The 18,701-nt window shown below is 41.3% G+C and overlaps 1 protein-coding gene across 1 annotated transcript in view; it reads right to left on the reverse strand.

Annotated features, from left to right (window-relative positions):
• Nucleotides 1-9,468: 9,468 nt before the first annotated feature.
• The window catches only part of ARHGEF12 (Rho guanine nucleotide exchange factor 12), a 75,376-nt gene continuing 66,143 nt past the window's right edge, over nucleotides 9,469-18,701 (reverse strand). Inside the window, exons 33-41 of the mRNA XM_082493957.1 lie at nucleotides 18,148-18,315; nucleotides 17,554-17,641; nucleotides 16,536-16,625; nucleotides 16,307-16,383; nucleotides 15,697-15,924; nucleotides 13,355-13,840; nucleotides 11,367-11,680; nucleotides 10,495-10,567; nucleotides 9,469-9,892 (exon numbers count right to left, since the gene is read on the reverse strand). Coding sequence (XP_082350083.1) covers nucleotides 9,882-9,892; nucleotides 10,495-10,567; nucleotides 11,367-11,680; nucleotides 13,355-13,840; nucleotides 15,697-15,924; nucleotides 16,307-16,383; nucleotides 16,536-16,625; nucleotides 17,554-17,641; nucleotides 18,148-18,315 — 1,535 coding nt within the window. The 3' untranslated portion in view covers nucleotides 9,469-9,881. The remainder of the gene's footprint in view (nucleotides 9,893-10,494; nucleotides 10,568-11,366; nucleotides 11,681-13,354; nucleotides 13,841-15,696; nucleotides 15,925-16,306; nucleotides 16,384-16,535; nucleotides 16,626-17,553; nucleotides 17,642-18,147; nucleotides 18,316-18,701) is intronic.

Below are 18,701 nucleotides of genomic sequence, written 5' to 3' on the forward strand. Positions count from 1 at the left end.
ACAGTCACTGCCATGCCGGGTGGGCTGCAGCTGCCACCTGCAACAACAGCAGCAGCGGAGAAGAAATACTTTTGGGGGTTTTATTTGTTTGTGTCTAAGGTGGACTGATACTGTCCCACCTCACGTAAGCAGTTTCTTGCCAACTCCAGACCAGATGCAGAGCCCCACTTATGGAGAGAGACAGATGAGCAATAGCTCAGCAGTGACAGGGGTAGTTTTATTATAGCGGAATAAAGAAATTGCAGAGAAAAAAGGATGAGTTCAATATAAGATACAATTGAGGCTCTTTGACTTCTGCTGCATGCATCCACTAAAATGATGATGATGAATGTGTCAGAGGGGCTTTCAAAACATTGTGAACCTGTTTCTTCCAGGAGAGGTTACCCCAAAAAAAAAAAAACAAAAAGCTAAAAAAAGTCATTATTTGGAGGTGAACTACTAGGTAAAGGGCATGCACAGCAGAACACCAAGCAGGCAGTTCTATAATCAAGTTCTTGTGTTGAATAGTAAACAAACACCAGAACTGCTGGAGAAAAGGGAGGGCATCTCTTCTGCTCAGCGCTGTCTAATTAGACTTCGGAGTTTGAAAAGGAGAGGGTAGAAGTAGGAGGAGTAGAAACCTCCAGCAGGATTTAAAAATGCAATGAAGACCCACAGAGAAGGGTTTAATTTCCTTCTCATCACAAAGGTCAAAGGGAAACAGATGGAGTTGTATCACATACATCTTTATAAAATTAAAGAGAAAGTGTTCTTTCAAACTGGAGCTGACAAGAGGCCAACACAAAGATTTCTCCTTTCCATGCCAATTCAGAACTGAGATGTTGTTTTAGCACCAGAAGTGGGATCTGAATTGAAGCTTCAAGAGACAGGAGGAAGGAAGATGTGCTCATTAATATCCTAGTATAACAATAACCTCAGATAATATGAATTATTGCAAAACCTCCAGAGAGCCAATAGAAATGTAGATTTACTCTCCCATCCATGGAGCTCCACTTCATACAGTTTATTCAGCAGCACTGAGTAAATATCAACAAGAAGGTTAAAATATTGATTGGGGAAAATACTTCATGCTGAATAAGCTGCAGACATCTGGAAACAAACAAACTGGTGCAAGAAAGCGGCAGAGATATTTTGGGCATTTTATTCTGCCAAAAGCCCAACTGATGATTTGCAGCTGCAAGCTCCCATCTGGTGAGGAAGAAGGGAGAGAGATGCTCGCTGGCTGAAGCAGCAGAAGGAAGCCCTGTCAGTTTATCGGTTTGCGATATGGAGAAATGCAGGAGGGATCTGCGCAGTCATCTCAAGCACGGAACACCCTGCTCCCAGAACTAGTTTTCAAGAAGTGGTCAAGTCAGTCAATGGGGCTGGAAACCAATTTGCGGCACGGCCAGCTCCGCAGAATGGCTCTGCAGTCTCTCGCACAGTAGCGGGAGTATTTTCCTACTCTGTAGCATCTTGTGCTTTCTGGGCAGCGCTGCTCCGAGCTTTCCAGAGTGGAGCTGAGAGTTGTACCAAAAGTTTTGGCTGCCTAAGCCTCTCCTTAGATGCAACCCTCACCCTCCTTTTTCAATCACAGGTGTCTAAGAAGTTTTGAAGGTTTGTTAAGCCAACCCCTTAACACAGACATTCGCTAGATATCAATCCCATACTCTAGCATCGCACTTACGTGCTTACTGCCTAAATGTTAGATCACGCTTAGAGCAAATGCATCCAAGCTTTCATTTTGTGAGCCATGCCCTGCCCGCGTCTATTTCTCTGGTGATACATTTACCCTCCCAATAATAAGACCAACTGGCAACGAATACATGCCAGGGACTGGACAACTTCCATTTTAGGTCAACCTTCATAAATATTTTGGGAGAAGAAAAACAACAACAATAATCTTAAATTCCTTGACCAGTTGATAAAAAGAAAGGGTAATTTATAGACAGTCTTCAGCAAATACCAAGGCCACTCTTGCCAAAACATGTCTCCTTGAACAAAGTAGAAAAAATAGTCATCTTTCACCATTTGCGGGGGCGTGGTGGGTAGATAGAGCTGCCATCCTAGTTGCTCCCAAAGACTCTGGAATCACTGGGTGTGCGAGCAACAGCAGCAAATACCTCTGGGTGAATACCCCTAGACCTGGGTAAAACCTAGGACAGACAATTCACAAAAAGGACTGGCAGGTGAATGGCACAGGAGGTGTGTTACAAAGTTAGCACTGCTTGCACCTCAGGATCCCAGAAGACACTGCAACTTCACTCAGACTCCAAGCTCTCCGGCCCAGAAACTGCTTCTGTGAAGTCGGCAGCACAGTGAAGTCCTCAGTCCCAGCTAGAACTGTCGGGCACTATCACATATGCTGTGGTCATGGACAGGTATTACCACACACGTCAACATTTCTGGGGGCTATGCTGCATGACCACAATCCTTTAAATAACATAACCCAGAAATGACACAAACCCATCTGAAATAAGACTCTGAATCCTCTCTCGTGTCTTCCTTCCCTATCTATGGCAGGCAGCAAGGAGAGATTAATTCCACGATCGTGTATGGGAAAGAGTCCTAAAAGATGCAGTACTGTTCTCTCGCGTCTCTAGCTGGGATTCAAGGGCACAGGCTGCAGAAGACAGAAAGCTCAGATTTTTCTGAGCTTTTTTTTTTTTTTTCCCAATCATTTATTTACAGCAGCGCAGTAAAGGGAATATACAAAATAACATTTAAATAGGCAAAACACGAACAGCATCATTAGGAAAGCATAATAGAGCTCAGATTACCAATTATAATAAAGTAATCTCTCAAGGAGCTTCACATACATACTGCAGAAGGGGAAAAAAAGAAAAAAAAAAAAGGACTCAACATATTCAGAAATATAACTGATTTAGTTTGTTTTCTGTTTTGGTGCTTGGTTTTTATTCACTTATTTTTATCAGCTTGTCTATCAGAAATGTGAGTGTATCACTTTCCAGGGAAGTCAAAAGCTAAAGACAGGAATATCACTAAATGATAGGGATTTGTGTAAAGCACCCTCTGCAGATAACACAACAAAACAGAGGCCTTGGCACAAAACTCTTAGCACAGATGTTCCCTTATTAAAAATTTGCAAGTTCCCTCAACAGCAAGTTTCAATTTCACTTCTCTTTCAAATTCCTATTTGATCCTAGTGGAGGGAATAATATCCAGCAAAGGAATGGAAATGAAAAGCCTCAAGTGCTCCCATGCACTGATACACGAAGCAGTACAATACAGCTTCTGTTACCTGACTGTCCCCACAGGTGCTCCATCCCACAGCTTGGGAAGGCAAGGGCTGCCAAGCAAAAGGGTGACGTTTCATCTTCTAGAAACTCAAACTCGGTAAAACAGAGCAGTCTAGAGAGGAAAAACAAGTGTCTTGTTCTGCTGCACACATCACTTCGCACATATGCACCGTCTTTGTGAACACTACAGAGAAGGCAGTCTCAAAAAGAACTTGCTAGAAGAAATCAAACTTCTTCAAAGGTATAAAGTTTAAAACCAAAAGACGTATATAAGGAAGAAGATTCACTTTACAGAACACAAGCAAACTATCGTTTAAGCCCAATGGACTCTGGCTAACATTTGCTATAAAGCCGCAGCCTTTTAGTTGAACGGCAAACACTTGCAGTTATGCTTCAGGGGAAAAATTAGTCCAGCAAGATTTAAAAGATAAAAATTTGCAAGCGTCGTATCATGTTGAAAGGCTACGTACTGACAGTTCCTAACTGTCAAAACACATCCCATTTTAAAAATAAGAATAAGCTTGTAAGTTAATAAAATCAACTTATTTCATTTCACTGGATAATGGTTCTGGTTGGATTTAAAACTACAATGCCAGAAACCTAAGCGCAGCCCCTAGAGCAGGGAAAGTGCTGGAGCACGGGAACACAAAACCGACTTGAAGTAGAAAGCGAAACCCACTGCTCAGGTTTGTCAAACATGATCAGGCGAGCCAAAGCATTAACGGTGATAGCTACGTTGGACTTTTAAAGTGTTCATTAAATTGCTGTTAGTGACACAGAGAGTGAAATATCAGCGAACAAAAAGCATTCCGGTGAATGCAATAGGGGGTGTTGCACCCAAGTAGGAAATTCAATACAAAGGGCAAAATTCCACTTCCAAATCACATCTGGCAATAGCAGCAACAAACAGAATGGCCACAGGTGCACTACAAGCTGTGCAAAATTCAACCAAGGCATCACTTACCATGGGGAACGTCCTGAACTATCATTCTCAGCTTAGATCAAGCAGCAGATTTGTTTGCTGTCTTGGAGTTGATGTTTCCTGCTAATTCCTCCTTACTGGTCAACACTAAAGGGATGTCACAGGGACATTCTTCCCTGTACAATAAAGATTACATTTGGCAGGGATCCAAACACCACCATCCTTTAAAAGGCAGCTCCCAAACAAGCACTCTTCTGCTGTAGTTTTATTTTGTGAGCCTTCTTTTGCTCTGGTTTAGCATGATACTCATTTTTATTATATAGCACACGCAGACACCCCTGTTAGATTATAGCCTTCATGTAAGACTGTTGTTGAGATCCACAGAGAGAAGTAAAGAAGTACAAGTCCAGAATGTGATGGGTGCAGAAGCATTGCTTACTTACTGATCTGGAACTTCAGTTCTTTCAGGAGGCACATTTGACTTTAGAAAAAGACTAAATATTCACTAACTCACTCTGACCAGCAGAAATTTGGTCAAGGTGCTTAAGCATCTGCGAAAGTCTGAACATGGTGCTGAACATGGTGCCTTCAATGTCAGAATTTTTTAAGACTTGATTAAAATCTCTTGAGATTCAATAGGTTTGGGGTTTTTTTGTTTGTTTGTTTGTTTGTTTTTTTCCCTGTGGGTCTTTTTCTTTTTTAAAGGATCCTTTTGGGCACAGAGCTTTGGAAAAGACACACTAAATGACATACACTGCTAGAAGCAGCTCTTTAAGCATAGACCGCCAAGTCCAGAAACATCCATTTCTTGCACTGTTCATTCACAAGGTTAGCGTGGGGATGAGATACAGATGGTTAGAGTGAACTCATCAACTAGAACCGAAGTTGCTCAAGTGGCCCAAGCATTTCCTCTGAAATTAGCAGGAGACAGCACAGCAGGAGGGGAAACAGTCGGCATTTGGAACTACAGGACCCTTTTACCTCGACCAGACAATGAAAACAGCATTTTCGCCGGCTTTGCCCATCAGCTGGGCACCGGCAGTGCCCACAGGACGGCTCGGCACGGGCAGACATCTCCACTGCCACTGGCAGGAGACTCTCGTGCTCTCCTCAAGGAAGAGTGACTGATCACTAAGAATTGTTTTAACTGGGAGAACTGGGGGTCCCACCTTTGCAACGGCAACAGATTCTTGAAAGGGCATTTGTACCAAATGAAAGCTTCCTTTGCCGATCAAGACAGTTTGTCCTGCCAAACACTCTAGGCAATTAAAGCAAAACAATCTCCAAAAAAATCCAGCAGACAAAACTTATTTTCTTTAAGCTTATTTAATGATATTTGAAACGCTTAAATTTTCTATTTCCCAGATCCTGAAAACAGATATTTTTTTAAGTGACCAATATTTAATTCCAGAAACATACAACCTTATCAGCTAAGTCATAAAAGAGCTATTTTACAAACATACATCTGGATAATTAGAACAATAAAGTCTTTTTAGACATTCAAACATGATCAGTAAAAATACAGGATTATTAATAAAGATTTTTGTGTATTTTTTAAAGAATACTTCCAGATTTTTTTCTTCTCTTTAAAGTAAATCTCTGTTAAGAGTACATGATTGTATGTTGTACAAAGAAAATAAAAATATTCTAATATGAAGAGAGCTCCACAAGACTTAATTCAAAATAAAACAGCAGTGTTTTGGCTGCAGTATCCCTTTTGCAGTACATCTGCTTGTCAGTTGGCACCTTTGGGGGGGGGCGGGCAGGGAAGGAATGAAGGGATTTCTTTGGGGAACAGAGGGAGAAAACAATGCCAGATACCATCAAGCACTGAGATTATATTCAAGGGTCACCTGCTGAAGCATCAGACCCCCCTTCTAACAACAGGGACAGTATCTGTAAATCAGAATATCTAAGTTTTATGAAAACACTGGAAATAGGCATAGTGCTGTTTGAAAGCTGACCAAAACCGTCTAGACTTCTTAGCTATTGAGGTTTACATTCCTCATCTGTCTTTCTGATCCCACCTATAGGATGCTAAAGAACTCTCCCCTCCCTACAGACAGGGTACATTCAAGAAACCTGAGTGATCAAACATCAGCTTAGCATTTGCTCTTCTACCCTTCTAGAGAAGAAGGAAACTTCCCTTTCCAGAAAGTACCCATCTGACTTTTTTTGCTTGTCCATGAACTATATCCCGTAACAGCAGAAGAGAAATCACTTCTCAGGAGGATATGAAAGAATGCTTGCTACACTACATCTTTGTTCCCAAGATAAGAAACCCTTGTTCATCTTTTATTTGGGGGGAAAAAAATACCCAACAAAACAAAACCCCAACAAAACATTAGGGAGGAGTGGCTGGGGCAAACAAACCAGAGAACATTGTCCTGCTCTGCTATCCAGTTTGAATAAGGGAATGTACAATCAATCAGTCACCAACCAGGGGGAAATTAAAATGCTTCCTTACACTGGAAACTGGAATTTAAAAAAGGGTAATCGTATGGCTTAAAGAGGGGAAAAAAAGTGAGACTCCTGAATAATGCTTTTGAGTTCCAGCTCGTTCCACGCAGCAAGACGTGGCCTAAGGTCTGCCATACAGTAGATGTGCTAGAGAGGAAAAAGGAGTCCCCCATTATTTCAGGTTACTGCTCTCAGAAGATAATGGGTCCCTGACCCCACCATTATTTTTCTAGAGGAGTAATGCCCTATTTGTGAGGATCATCAATGTAGCATAAAAAGGCCAGCTGAAACAAAAACCAAACAGGACAGAGCACAGTGTATCATTCATATTGCCCATAAAACTGGGTTCAAATGTACTGGTCTTCTCTAACACCCCTTAAAGCTCTCTGCAGTCTCTTGCTCTGCAGACTGTTCATTTCATCCAGCACAAAGGCTTCTCTGCCATCCTCATTAGCCTGGCACAAAGCGTGGATCTTTCCCCTTACACATCTTGAGATGCGACAGGGACAAAACTGCACCTGACCTCCCACTTGATTATGTCTAAAGTAGCATTAGGGGACAGTGGGGAAAATTCCACTCCAGCAGCAGAAATGTAAAGATAACATGGCAACATAAATACTCTGCACTCCCAGCTTTTTCACTGGTGCTACCTCTATTAGAGTAGATGCTACAAAATGCTTACACAAAAGTGAAAAAGTCAGAGGCAGCAGGGGCAGATTGCTCCCCCATGGCCCCTCCAAAAGGCTATATGCTTCTCTTGCAGTATGCTGCTCACCATGAACCTTGAAATTCAGCTTGGAGAAAACCAAGAGAACCAAGGATTTTGTCTTCAGTCACAAGAAAAGAGTATTAAGCAACCAGGCCTCCACAGGTCCCGTCTTTCCTGGTCTTCCACCATACTCTTGAGAAGCCAGAGTAAGCTCTCTCTAATAGAGTTCAGTGGTAATTTTCAATCAACTATGGAAGCCTGCTGGAAAGCCTTTAGACAGCTAAGGTCATAATCGCTGCTCCTGTTTCTGGAGCATGTTGACCCAGGCAAGCAACATGTCAACGGATGAAGGGGACTTAGGGGGGAGAACAAGGGTCCTTTTATTTAAGGGAAGAAGGACCTTAAACACCAAGTCCAGCTATAGCCCAGTTCTCTTTCTGGCAGGATCAGGTGAAAGATGCCACATCAGCATGAAGCAACATTCTAGTTTGGGGGCTTATCAGAGGAAGTCTAGATGCTATAACCAAAGGAACCGTATGGCTGAAGGTGAGGAGGGAAGATCCCACCCATGTAAGAATGGAAGTGCTCAGCTAATACTGACAGTATACTCATACAGGTGCAATAGCACAGGCCTTAGTGGGTCTCAAAAGGAAGCTCCTGCCAGCCTGGAAGAGAACACTTTGGCTTGTGTTGGCAGTGTAATGCTCCGCTGGTGGAAGATGATACTTTGTGCAATTGGTTTTTAAAACAAGAGCAACTCCTCCCTACTCCATAAGGGCTCAGGATTCCAACTTTCACATCAGGCCCAAAATCACATCCTCTCAACTTCTGTCTATCTTTACAGAAGTTAACCCTTGCATATTTCTAACGGGAAGAAAAGAACTGTTTTTTTCCTACGTGAGTAGACAAAGGACAGATCTGATTTCTTGCCAGTAGCTAAAGAGAAAACATTTGTTTTAAAGGAGCAGGGAGTATGATCTTTATGCTGACCAAAGACAGACTCTCAGCACTTCATGATGCACACAGTGATGAAAACAATGCTATAGCAGTTCTGACGTGTTAATGGGATTTACAGGTTTGGCATTCAGTTCAGTCTGGGTTCATTAAATAGTTTAAAACTTGGGAAGAGCTTTGCAAAAAAAGACTGCCTTACACACCTTCCACTAGCAGTTGTATTCACAGTGTCTGTGATATCAGGGACAGCTTGAACCACCCTATGCCAAGCGGGAAGGGCCTGTCCTAGGACCAGCTTCACAGCAGAGGCACAGCCAGCTTAGGCTGTCCAGTGTTAGCTCTGCTGGCAGTCTGATAGTTACCATCTTGTTCCCAGACTGGAAGGAATTCCAACAGCAGAACCCATTGACCAGGACTAAGGAAGTACTAGAGAGCTGTTTCAGCCTTCTTTGTTTTGCACACCTCTGTTGCAGTGAGAACACATTGGCACAAATCAGTTTAAAAAAAAAAAAAAAACCAAACAAAAAACAAACCACAACTCAACCCTACCCCCCAAAAAAAACCCCAAACCCACCCCAAGCCCTCAGCAAGACATACTTTCAGGTACTAAAACTTACTGGCCCTATAATCAGCAGTACCTGTGGCTAACTCAAATGGCAGCCCTTATTCATTCAGTAGTGAATCAGGGGCACATGTGCCCCACACCTTTGAAACACTTCTGGGTTTGCATTTTTTCATTTTGATCCAGAGAAAAGTTATAAAAGTGCTGCAGGTCCAAGTATTTTTATCACTTTACAAAGGAGACAATGATCAAAGCCAACAAAGTCAAGAAAAAATTAAACCTATCTTTCTCCTCTCCCAGTCTAATCTTGCATGTCAACAAAGGAGACCCCTAATGGGAGAGGGGAAAAAGAAAATTTGCTCATCTCAAGTGCCTGGCTGTTTAGCGCATGGAAAATTTTTGTTACTCATGTGGTGACATGAGCAGTTCCCATGCAATTGCTGAATAAAGATAGTTCCAGCCACAAGTCATCCTAACACCTTCATAAGTAGCTCTTCGCATGGCAGTTTGCCAGCAGGGAGTGCAGAGTCCAGTCCAGTGAAGTAACGATACACTTGCACATAGGCACACCCTCTCCCCTCAGACCTGACCTTTGGTTCAGGAACAGTGGCAGGCAGGGTGTACTATATGCAGAGGGCTAGAACTGTCACTACCCAATTAAAATAGAACAAAAAAGGCAGATTAAAAAATTAAAATGTGCTTTTGATACACGGAATGAAGTCAAATAAATACATTGATTTTTTTTTTTTAAACGTCTAAATACATTTTTATATCCTACACCCAAAGCTCTGTACATTTGGTTTGGTTTTTCTGTTCTGAAAAATGAATTTCTGGTAGCAAGGAGAGGAGCAGAATAGAGTTGACTCCCTCACTGACAAGATAGTGCAGATGCCCCACAGGAAAAGCACCCCATGCCCACTTTGCTAGAGTATGGTTCACGTTTGGATGGTCCAAACCCTCTTGTCTCAGAGTCCACAAGGAAGACAGCAGGTGCTGTGTCCTGATACTCTTCATCCAATCTTCAGCCACTCCTGACTAGCTTTTACCTGAAGGAGGGGGGGGGGAAAAAAAAAAGTTGTTGAGAGAGAGAGAGTGCAGTGTGAGATGAACATCTAACATTTCTGAACACTAGCAGAGAAACCGTGTTACGTGAGAGACAGCACACCCATTTAACCTTAAGACCTTTGTTAGTAATTCCAGCAATTACATCTCTAGGATACCCAAGGCCAATTTAAAGGACCCATGGCAACCACTTTACACAGCATCAGAGACACCACAGAGAAAGAAAAGAAGATTGTAATCATTTCACATGTTCAAAAATATGCCTTTGGGACTTTACATCAATCCAGCCTTCTTTGAAAGAGAAGTTGTAAATCCTGAGATGTAGCTCTTTGGCAGGTAAGGGTGAGACAGGTTGCAAACAACCTTTTCAGAGGAAGGAACAAGCTCCTCTGCACACGTGAGACTCAATGGATTCAACTGACCTTTCCCGGAATCAGCATGGTCTCAGCCCTGTGAGAGCTGCTTAAGTAGGTGAAACCTTACTTTGTGTGTGTGAGAAACATTAATAATTTACTTTGTGCTCTTTGTTTAATGTCTGAAGCTAACGGGGTATATGGTACCAATTATAGACAGTCTGGTTGCATACCTGAGTGCTCTCCCGTGGAGGCTGATCCAGCCAGCCCTTGGCGTCGGAGATTAGTGTAGTCTTCCTCAACCTCCTAAAAAACAAGAACAACCCCAAAACTCAAGTGGCTCTTTCTCTATTTACCTAGTGAACAAAGAGGGCTTCAAATGGGAAAAGAGAAGTTTCACTACAGGTGAGTGGACTGGAATCACCCATGTTGCACAGTGACCCACAATGGATCTCAACTCCTTTATCAGCATCTTTGTCAGGCCTTCCATTTGTAAGCAATACTCCACTTTCTTTTCAGGTTTCATTTAAATTAAAGGCTAGCTACTGACTTAACATATTGGTATGTCTCATACATCAAAATGCTATAAACCTTCTACAGCAATGGCTATTATGTGTAGTGAATCCCCATCATGTACAAAAAACAACATTTTTAATACAATGAAGCTGAAAACCTTGTTACTGGTCTACTGCAACTTACAACTTCATTTGACATTAGCACCAGTATGCAACAGATTTGGTAAGTCTTTTTATGTCAGAAATTCATATTCCTTAGGCCAGTGGCCCTTTCAAAGCTCCACTGTTGTATACGTGCATCAGTTTTGTCCTATCCCTCAGGAATCTCTTCCAAACTCAAATCAAAGCAATACACGTACCCACTAGCTCTAATGGAACTACTTGCCTCTTGTAACCCACAACTTAATGCAACCAAACCAAAAGAGCACCAAATTTCTGCTTTTGCTTCAAAAGCTTCCAGAGACAAAAGCCAAAGACAAAAAAAGGCACGGCTGCCTTTCTTCCAGCTAAAAATTATTTTCAAGCTCTTTTCTAAAACAAAACTTAAGGAATATGAAAACCCAGATAGTGCAAATAGAAACATACTATACCTTTAACTTTTCAAGGTCATCCTCTATCTTTTGAATATACTGCATCATCTGCACACGTGACTCTATAGAGAAGTGAGCGCTTGCTACAAATGAGCAGGACTCTTCCACTCCACCCCAGCGTGAGGCCATCATCTCCTCAGCAAACGGGGAGCTTCCTCCATCCGACTGGGTGTCCCGTGGGGAAAGTGGCTGCTGCTGTGCAGAGTCCAAAGAGGTGCGGCCACCTGCAGTGCACTGGAGAACTAGAGACGATACCTCCTCATCTGTGGAGCTCTCCTGCACTGTTCCATATCCATCAAGGATCAAATAATTTCCTGTTAAGAGAACAGCTTTTTACTAACACCTCTAGCTCAATAATCACCAAGAACCACTCAACTGTAGATAGTTTAAGCAGACTTTAAGAAAGATAAGTGGTGAGAGGCTCATCTCCCGAGACATTTTAAAATGGATAAGAAAAAGCATTTATGGACACTACACAGAACAGTGATTGTATCAGACCAGACTAGTTTGGTTCTCAATTGGGCTTCAGAGATCATGACTGGTTTTGGGACTGCAGTTTGAGAATTACATGATTAGATGAGCTAATCACCTACCTTTCTGTTTTTCCAAAATATGTTTCTATTATAATGTCTGAAAATCCTGCACTTACACTAACGGTACCTGACAAATCAGACTGCTAGATTTCTAACCTCCACTAACTAGCTATGGTACTGACGATGCTTTTAGATGGGGTAGCTTTAAAATTTAGCTTGCTGATCATATGTTAAAAGATAAAGCAATTACAGATAGAAATGATTTCACCACCTGCACCTAGCAGTAGGATTATATTAAATAATTTCTCTACAGTATTACAGCAAAGCTAGCATGTGCAGTCAGAATTGACTAAAAACGGGTCAACCTAATTTTAATGACCCTGCACAGTTAGGAAAGTAGACAGTGTAAGAGGTGACAAATAAATTAGATGCTTCAAGTTGTTGTCACAGTTTTGATAATTTAAAATGTCTCAGTAATTCAAGGAAAGAAAAATGATTTTCAATATGTAGTCGGAAGGCAGCATTCAGACAATCTCAAAATGGCTTATTCACATTGATAGAATCCAATTTTTAAACAAAAGCATATTTATGAATAGGCGATTTCAAGACTAATAGTCATATAGAATATACCTACTAGTAGCTATTTCTACAACAACATGCATGAGATAAACCTAAAATTGTGTGCTAAATTTAATGCAGTGTCACCATGATGGCTGATCAAAATCACGGACTTTCTGAACACAAAGCGCATGAAGTCCCATGAAAATGCTCACAGCTGCTGTCTTAGAGCCAGTTTTCTGCTCTACAACCTTCTTGAAGACTAGAACAGATATATTTTGAGATGCTGCCCAGGTAACTGCCAAATATAACATATGTAGTAATAACAATAGAAATAAAAAAAAATAATAAACTTTTAAGAGCTTCAGACTGGGATAAGGAGACAATTAACAGTGTAAAGCTAAACTGTAAGTTTCTTTTCTGAAGCTTGATCGGGAGAAGCCAACACAGTTTGACAAAATAGCATGAGACAAAATAGCATGAGTCAGGGGGGCTCGGTGTGTACAGGCGAAGGAAGCGCTTTGCCTTCAGGGAAAACGTTTTTCCTACAGGTCCCAACAGTCAGTTGAGAGATAAAGTGGTCCAGTGCCAACCGCAATCAAGAGCTTGCATTGTGCCTGTGCCTCTGTAATTACAGTCTGTCACACTGTATTAACCCCACAGTATTTCATCTTCTCCTTTCATAAAATAGAGAATTCATTAGGTACATGTTTGCACAGCCCTTTTCAGGGCTACAATGACTGTCAAGGTTAGAAAGTTAACTTTATATGTCCTATACCCTATAAGCAAGACAGGAAAACATACTGTGATTTTCTTTAGTATCTTCTATTTAAAACTGAGCTCAAGTCTAATACTGAATCTGGACAGACTACCAACCAATGAATGGAATATGCTCACCTGAGATCCGTATTTGCACATCCTCTTCCTCCTTCCTTTCCATTAGTTCACTTTCAGATGGATTTTCATCACTGTGAGCTTCTCGAGCATCAAAAAAATGCTCCCCACTTTCATCAGCACCCACCCCTTCCAGCTCTGTGGTTGAGATCTCCAGATTCATACTCATGCGGTCTATTGCTAAGTTACTACTTGATCTGGGGTCTCTCACAATCAGCTGCATGGCGTCCCCTGAAGGTGGCGATTCAGCTGAAGTCCGGAGGCCATAACTAGCTGTGGACTCATTAGTTCCGGTTCTTGGAAGCGTTCTGTCTGTTCCCGGCTGGTGAAATTTGTTATTGTCAGAGTGCTGTAGTCCAGGCTCACTTCCACTCTCCGTTTGGGCTTCTTGAGAAACAGTCCTGAACCTGGGAAAGCGCTGCCGCCCTTCAAGGGTCCCCTTCTCGGAAAAGCCCAGCTGCTGCACCAACAACTGTTTCAGCAAGCCCACTGCAAGTAGAGATAACGTTCACAAGGCTTCACAGACCATAACCTCCCTAACAATGATTAAACTAGACATAAAGGCCACCCTTTCAAAAAGGTATAGCTCATAGCAGCCAGCCCTCTCATTGTTCTCGGTCGTAAAAACAGGGATAAAAATAAATATATAAAGTCTGAAGCTTTACTCCACGTTTTACCTTACAAGCGAGAGCAAACATGTCAGTACAAGTTCCACCTTGCTTAGGGAAAACCAGAGAAATCATCTAATGAAATTACCGAGCAAATGAGTTGGAGTGCAGGTGCGTGCCCAGGTTTTGCCCATGCCCTCAACTGAACTAAAAACTCTGGCCATAATAGGGGATTCCCACCCGAGAAACAAGCATATTGAGAATATTCCACTCAACTTTGAAATGACAGATCAAAAAATTTGAAAACATATTTTCCCTAAAATTTCATGCAAATTTATGCTTGTTTGAACTTCAACCCACATTCCTTTAGCTCTCAAATTATCCCAACCAAACACTTCATAATATGGACACATTGTTCAAAACAAAAATATGATACTGTCAAGAACATAAGAACACTGTTCATTCTCACCATATAATGCTCATGTAACACCCAAGATAAGCCATGATTTCATACAACAGAACAGTCGCTCATCTAAGTGGAAGGCTCTTGTCAAAATGTGAGTGACCCGCTGCTGCTGCTAGAGGGCTGCTCTTTTAAGTCTGAATAGTCATGAGATGCTAGGTCACTAATACTATCTTTACACACCCCACAGACTAAGATTATCTTATCACTGTTCTCCGAAAACAAGTACCAGGAACACTTGCACAGCATTCAGAATTAGAAAAGCACTTTGACTCCTATAAGAAGCAGATGCATAAATGGATCAAAAGATCCATGATAAACTATTAGATTGCAGAAAACTGTCACTACTTGTAGAGAGAGATGGAAGAGGGAATTCTGGCCAAGGATATGAATGCTCTGCATTTTGGTAAAAGCAAATGACCCACAGAGAAGCAATACGGACTATTCCCTCCAAGTGCAACAGAGGGACTTCATGGCCATTTCAGAGTTGCCCGGAGGATATATACGGATTAATGAATTAATTCAAATTTTAGGAAGTTGTATTTAGGAATTGCACTGCTAGATCAGATCAAGTAGGTTGCATAGCCCTGCATTCTTCCTCTGAAAGGAAGTGTACTGGAGAACAGAAGTGATTAAAAATCTACAAACAATTTTACAGAATTATCTGTCCATCGGGAAAAGTTCGTTTCAACACACAGAAGTGTTGATCTAGTTATATCCAACCACCTCCCAAGTCCTCAGAAGATCTGCATCTAGACTTTGTGAAGGGCACATATATCTAATTTCATTTGCCAGATTTTACAAAAAAAAAAATGCAAAATCATATTCTTGCAACTAGTGCAACCTCTCCTATTCTGCTCCAGTGCTATGAAAATACATCCACAGGCGAACTGCATTGTCTTTTAAGAAACTGCTGACTAGCAACGGCACTGCACAGCACTGCACAAAGTTGTGCGATATAATTTCATGATCAAAGCACTTCATGGACAGGAAGTAACAATTCATTACCACCATCATTTTATACATGAGAAAACCACAGAAAAACAATGGGATGCCTAAAGCCAAAGAAAGGGCCGGTATACGAGTTCATAACTTAGAATTCCTTGCTGTCAGACCCATTTTGTTTTGCTATGCTGTGATCTACAGCACAGAGAGAATTCATATTTAATAGAAACAGGCTTTAGATTTTATTTTAGCCCATTGATTTAGATGGTTGACCTAACAATTTCCATCTCTAAATCACATCCTATCAGACATTGCCCACAGATACTTACAGTTCCTTAATGCATCCAGTGCCCACTGTCCTTCTGACACTGAAGGTAAACTGGTGGTCGTGTGTTCATAGCATGCAGAAGAATCTTTAAGTGTAAGGTCTGCCTGCTGCACTTTATCGAACTGTCTTTCTGACACAAGAAGACTTTCCACCTTGGACTTTTCAGACATGATGGGCGAAGAAGACTGAGCAGTCAGTATTAAGGGAGACTCAAGGCCCAAATCTTTATCTAGTAAACAGAAAACATACATTCAGGTTAAACAATTATGTCAAATATGATGATAAAGTGCAGAAAATCTTGCTTCACACAGGAATCTCTGAAAACACTAAAAAAAATACAGTTCTTGAGCATGTGCTTGGTAAAAGGTCAATTCTTTCCAGGGCAAAAAAGAATCTTTCCCAGCAATTTATAAAACAGATGGAAAAAGTAAGAGGTATGTTTCCAAGGGGTTCAGTATCACTTCTCTACATGGACTTGTAAATAAATCATTCCAGTCCAGAAAGATGTCAAAGCTACCAAAAGATCCCCAAGCCACAAGGAATATTGCTTGGCACATTTGGACTCCGTGTAGCAAATCTACTGACACCATTTACCTAGACTGCTGTTTTACCTGGACTTTGCAGACTACGAGCAGGAATGTCATGCTGCTCTTTGAGCTTCTGCTGCTCCTCTTCTTCACGCTCTTCTCTGCAGGGAGGAAAGAACGAACACATTCTTTTAGTCATATACATCTGAATCACTGCATGAGAATCCATGCTTTGGCTGGCAATCTTTGAGCAGAAGAAGGGCTACTGGAAAAAGAAAAACCAGCCCTTCTTCCTCCAGCTGCTTTTACTTACTCGCCAGGTCCTGACTGTGGTAATGGAATCACTCTTCTGGTACTCCCCATTTTTACAGTCCCTGCCATCTGAGCTATAAGGTCCTGCCATCTGCAGTAGAAACCATCAAATAAAACCATGCAAGACGTGAAGCATAATGAATAATTCTCTGTTTAACACCTCTTAAATCCAGCTAATATTATTTCTCTTAATAAGAAAAGCAGTAATATCTTTTTTCTTTTTTTTTTTTTTAATTCTGTTACATTCAACTCCTCAGTAATACCTTGCAGCCACAAATGAAGCACCACAGCATAACAGTCACCTCATGAGAATACTCTTCAGCAGAAGGAAATGAACGACACGACCTTAGCAGGAGTTGTCAGGTGAGGCAGTTATTTTATATATAAATATATACGAAAGCATTAAGTAACATTTCAGGTATTACTGAAGAGTTTCATATATGACACACACTAGAACAGTTGCTATGTAACATACAAATAAATCTATGGCCTGCTTATACTTCAGAAGAAAAGCATTTCTACCAAAGAGGAAAAAAAGCATTCCGCTAGGGAATCAAATGTATGCATTGGGGTGCTTATGATGCAAGTATCAAAGTCTGCAAAGCTAACTGATTCTGCAGGAGATGCAGAATTATTTCAGCTACTTATCTGGCAGTCAGTCACATAAGACCAGAATTGCAAGGATAAATAGAAGCATTTTTGAGGTCAGAAAAGACTCTGGAGCGAGCCAGACAGCAAGCAACAACAAAAGTATTGGGGGGGTGGGGGGTGGGGAGTTTTATACATGTGTGTATATATACTAACATGCGTATACACCCTCCCCCTGATTTTCATAAGTTGGGAGAGACTACCCTTGGATACTTCCTACATAGGCCAACATGGCTATGTTTTCAGCTAAGCTTAGAGAAGAAACTCAGGTAATCCAGGGACACCTGCACAGTTACTACAGGCAAGCAGATATAGAAGATCTCTCAAGTACAACAAATCAAGCAGCAGATGGAGCTGAACCAATTACTTACACATTCTTTTCTGAAACAGTCTGTGCCACCAGTTCATAAATATGAGCACCATTTTCTGACATGGAGATGACGAAGAAAGCTTTGTTATCTGTAGCAACACAGGGAGGGAAGAATTTAACTAGATGCCTTGTCCAACATAGCTTTCTGAAAATTGGGCATAACTCCAACCAGATGCGATGAAAGAAGAGTTCATGAGATAACCCTCCAATGCTGTAATATACAAATATTGATCTTTCCCTACCCAGGAAATTTGTCTGTTAGTCCTGAAAGAAAAGAGCTATTATTGCCCACACCATTTTGAAACAGATGTATTTCTCCTCTTTTCCCTCCTAATAATTTCTAGAGTACCTTTCATCTAATACAATCAGAGCACTTTTAATTTAGAAGTCTATTTAAAACTCAAGCCATACCCATTACTGATGCAAAGAAGTTAAACAGCTCATACATACAAAGCAAGATGTTGGACAACCAAGAATTAAGCCTACGCATTTTTCCATGTTCTACTCTGGAACGTTAGACAAAAACCATCTATCCTCAACTGCTCTCATCTTAATTTTTGGCTTCCTCTTTTGCTTTTTAATTGGTTACACTGACCTGTTGCCACCTGACGAACCAGAACGGTGTTCAATTTGATGATAGGACTGAAGGTGTGTTTACTGTCAGCTGTTGATGCCAAGATTTTACTGTGACACTTCAGTACCAGTTTATCATCTTGTTTCTGCAACAGCACCAGAATGTCCTCCAGAAGCAGAGTGTAGAGATCTGCAGAGTGCAAAAGAACTCAGAATGAGTTAAAGATTCATAGTTTTGTATCACACCCCTGTAGAAAGAAAAAGGCTGCTTTTTGATTACTCATGCAGAGGCAGTAATCAGTGCTATGCCATTCTAGACAAAGCTTGCAAATCTTCCTCATCAAAACTACAGCAGAAAGCTACGGATGGAATTGGATCATCTCACGACTGACTGCTGTGTCCCTGCATGGCCTTAATGATACTCCAGCACATTTTGGAATTGACAAGAATAATTTAATCAGCCCTGAGAAACACACAGGCAGTGTTATAGGTGGCACTAAGAATCATAATTGGAAACTGCAGAAATGCTTTCTCTTTCTGTCCTTCGCAAACACACACAAACCCAACTAAGTCAGT

This window comes from Vanellus vanellus (genome assembly GCF_965231255.1).
Source record: "Vanellus vanellus genome assembly, chromosome: 21".
Taxonomy (NCBI): domain Eukaryota; kingdom Metazoa; phylum Chordata; class Aves; order Charadriiformes; family Charadriidae; genus Vanellus; species Vanellus vanellus.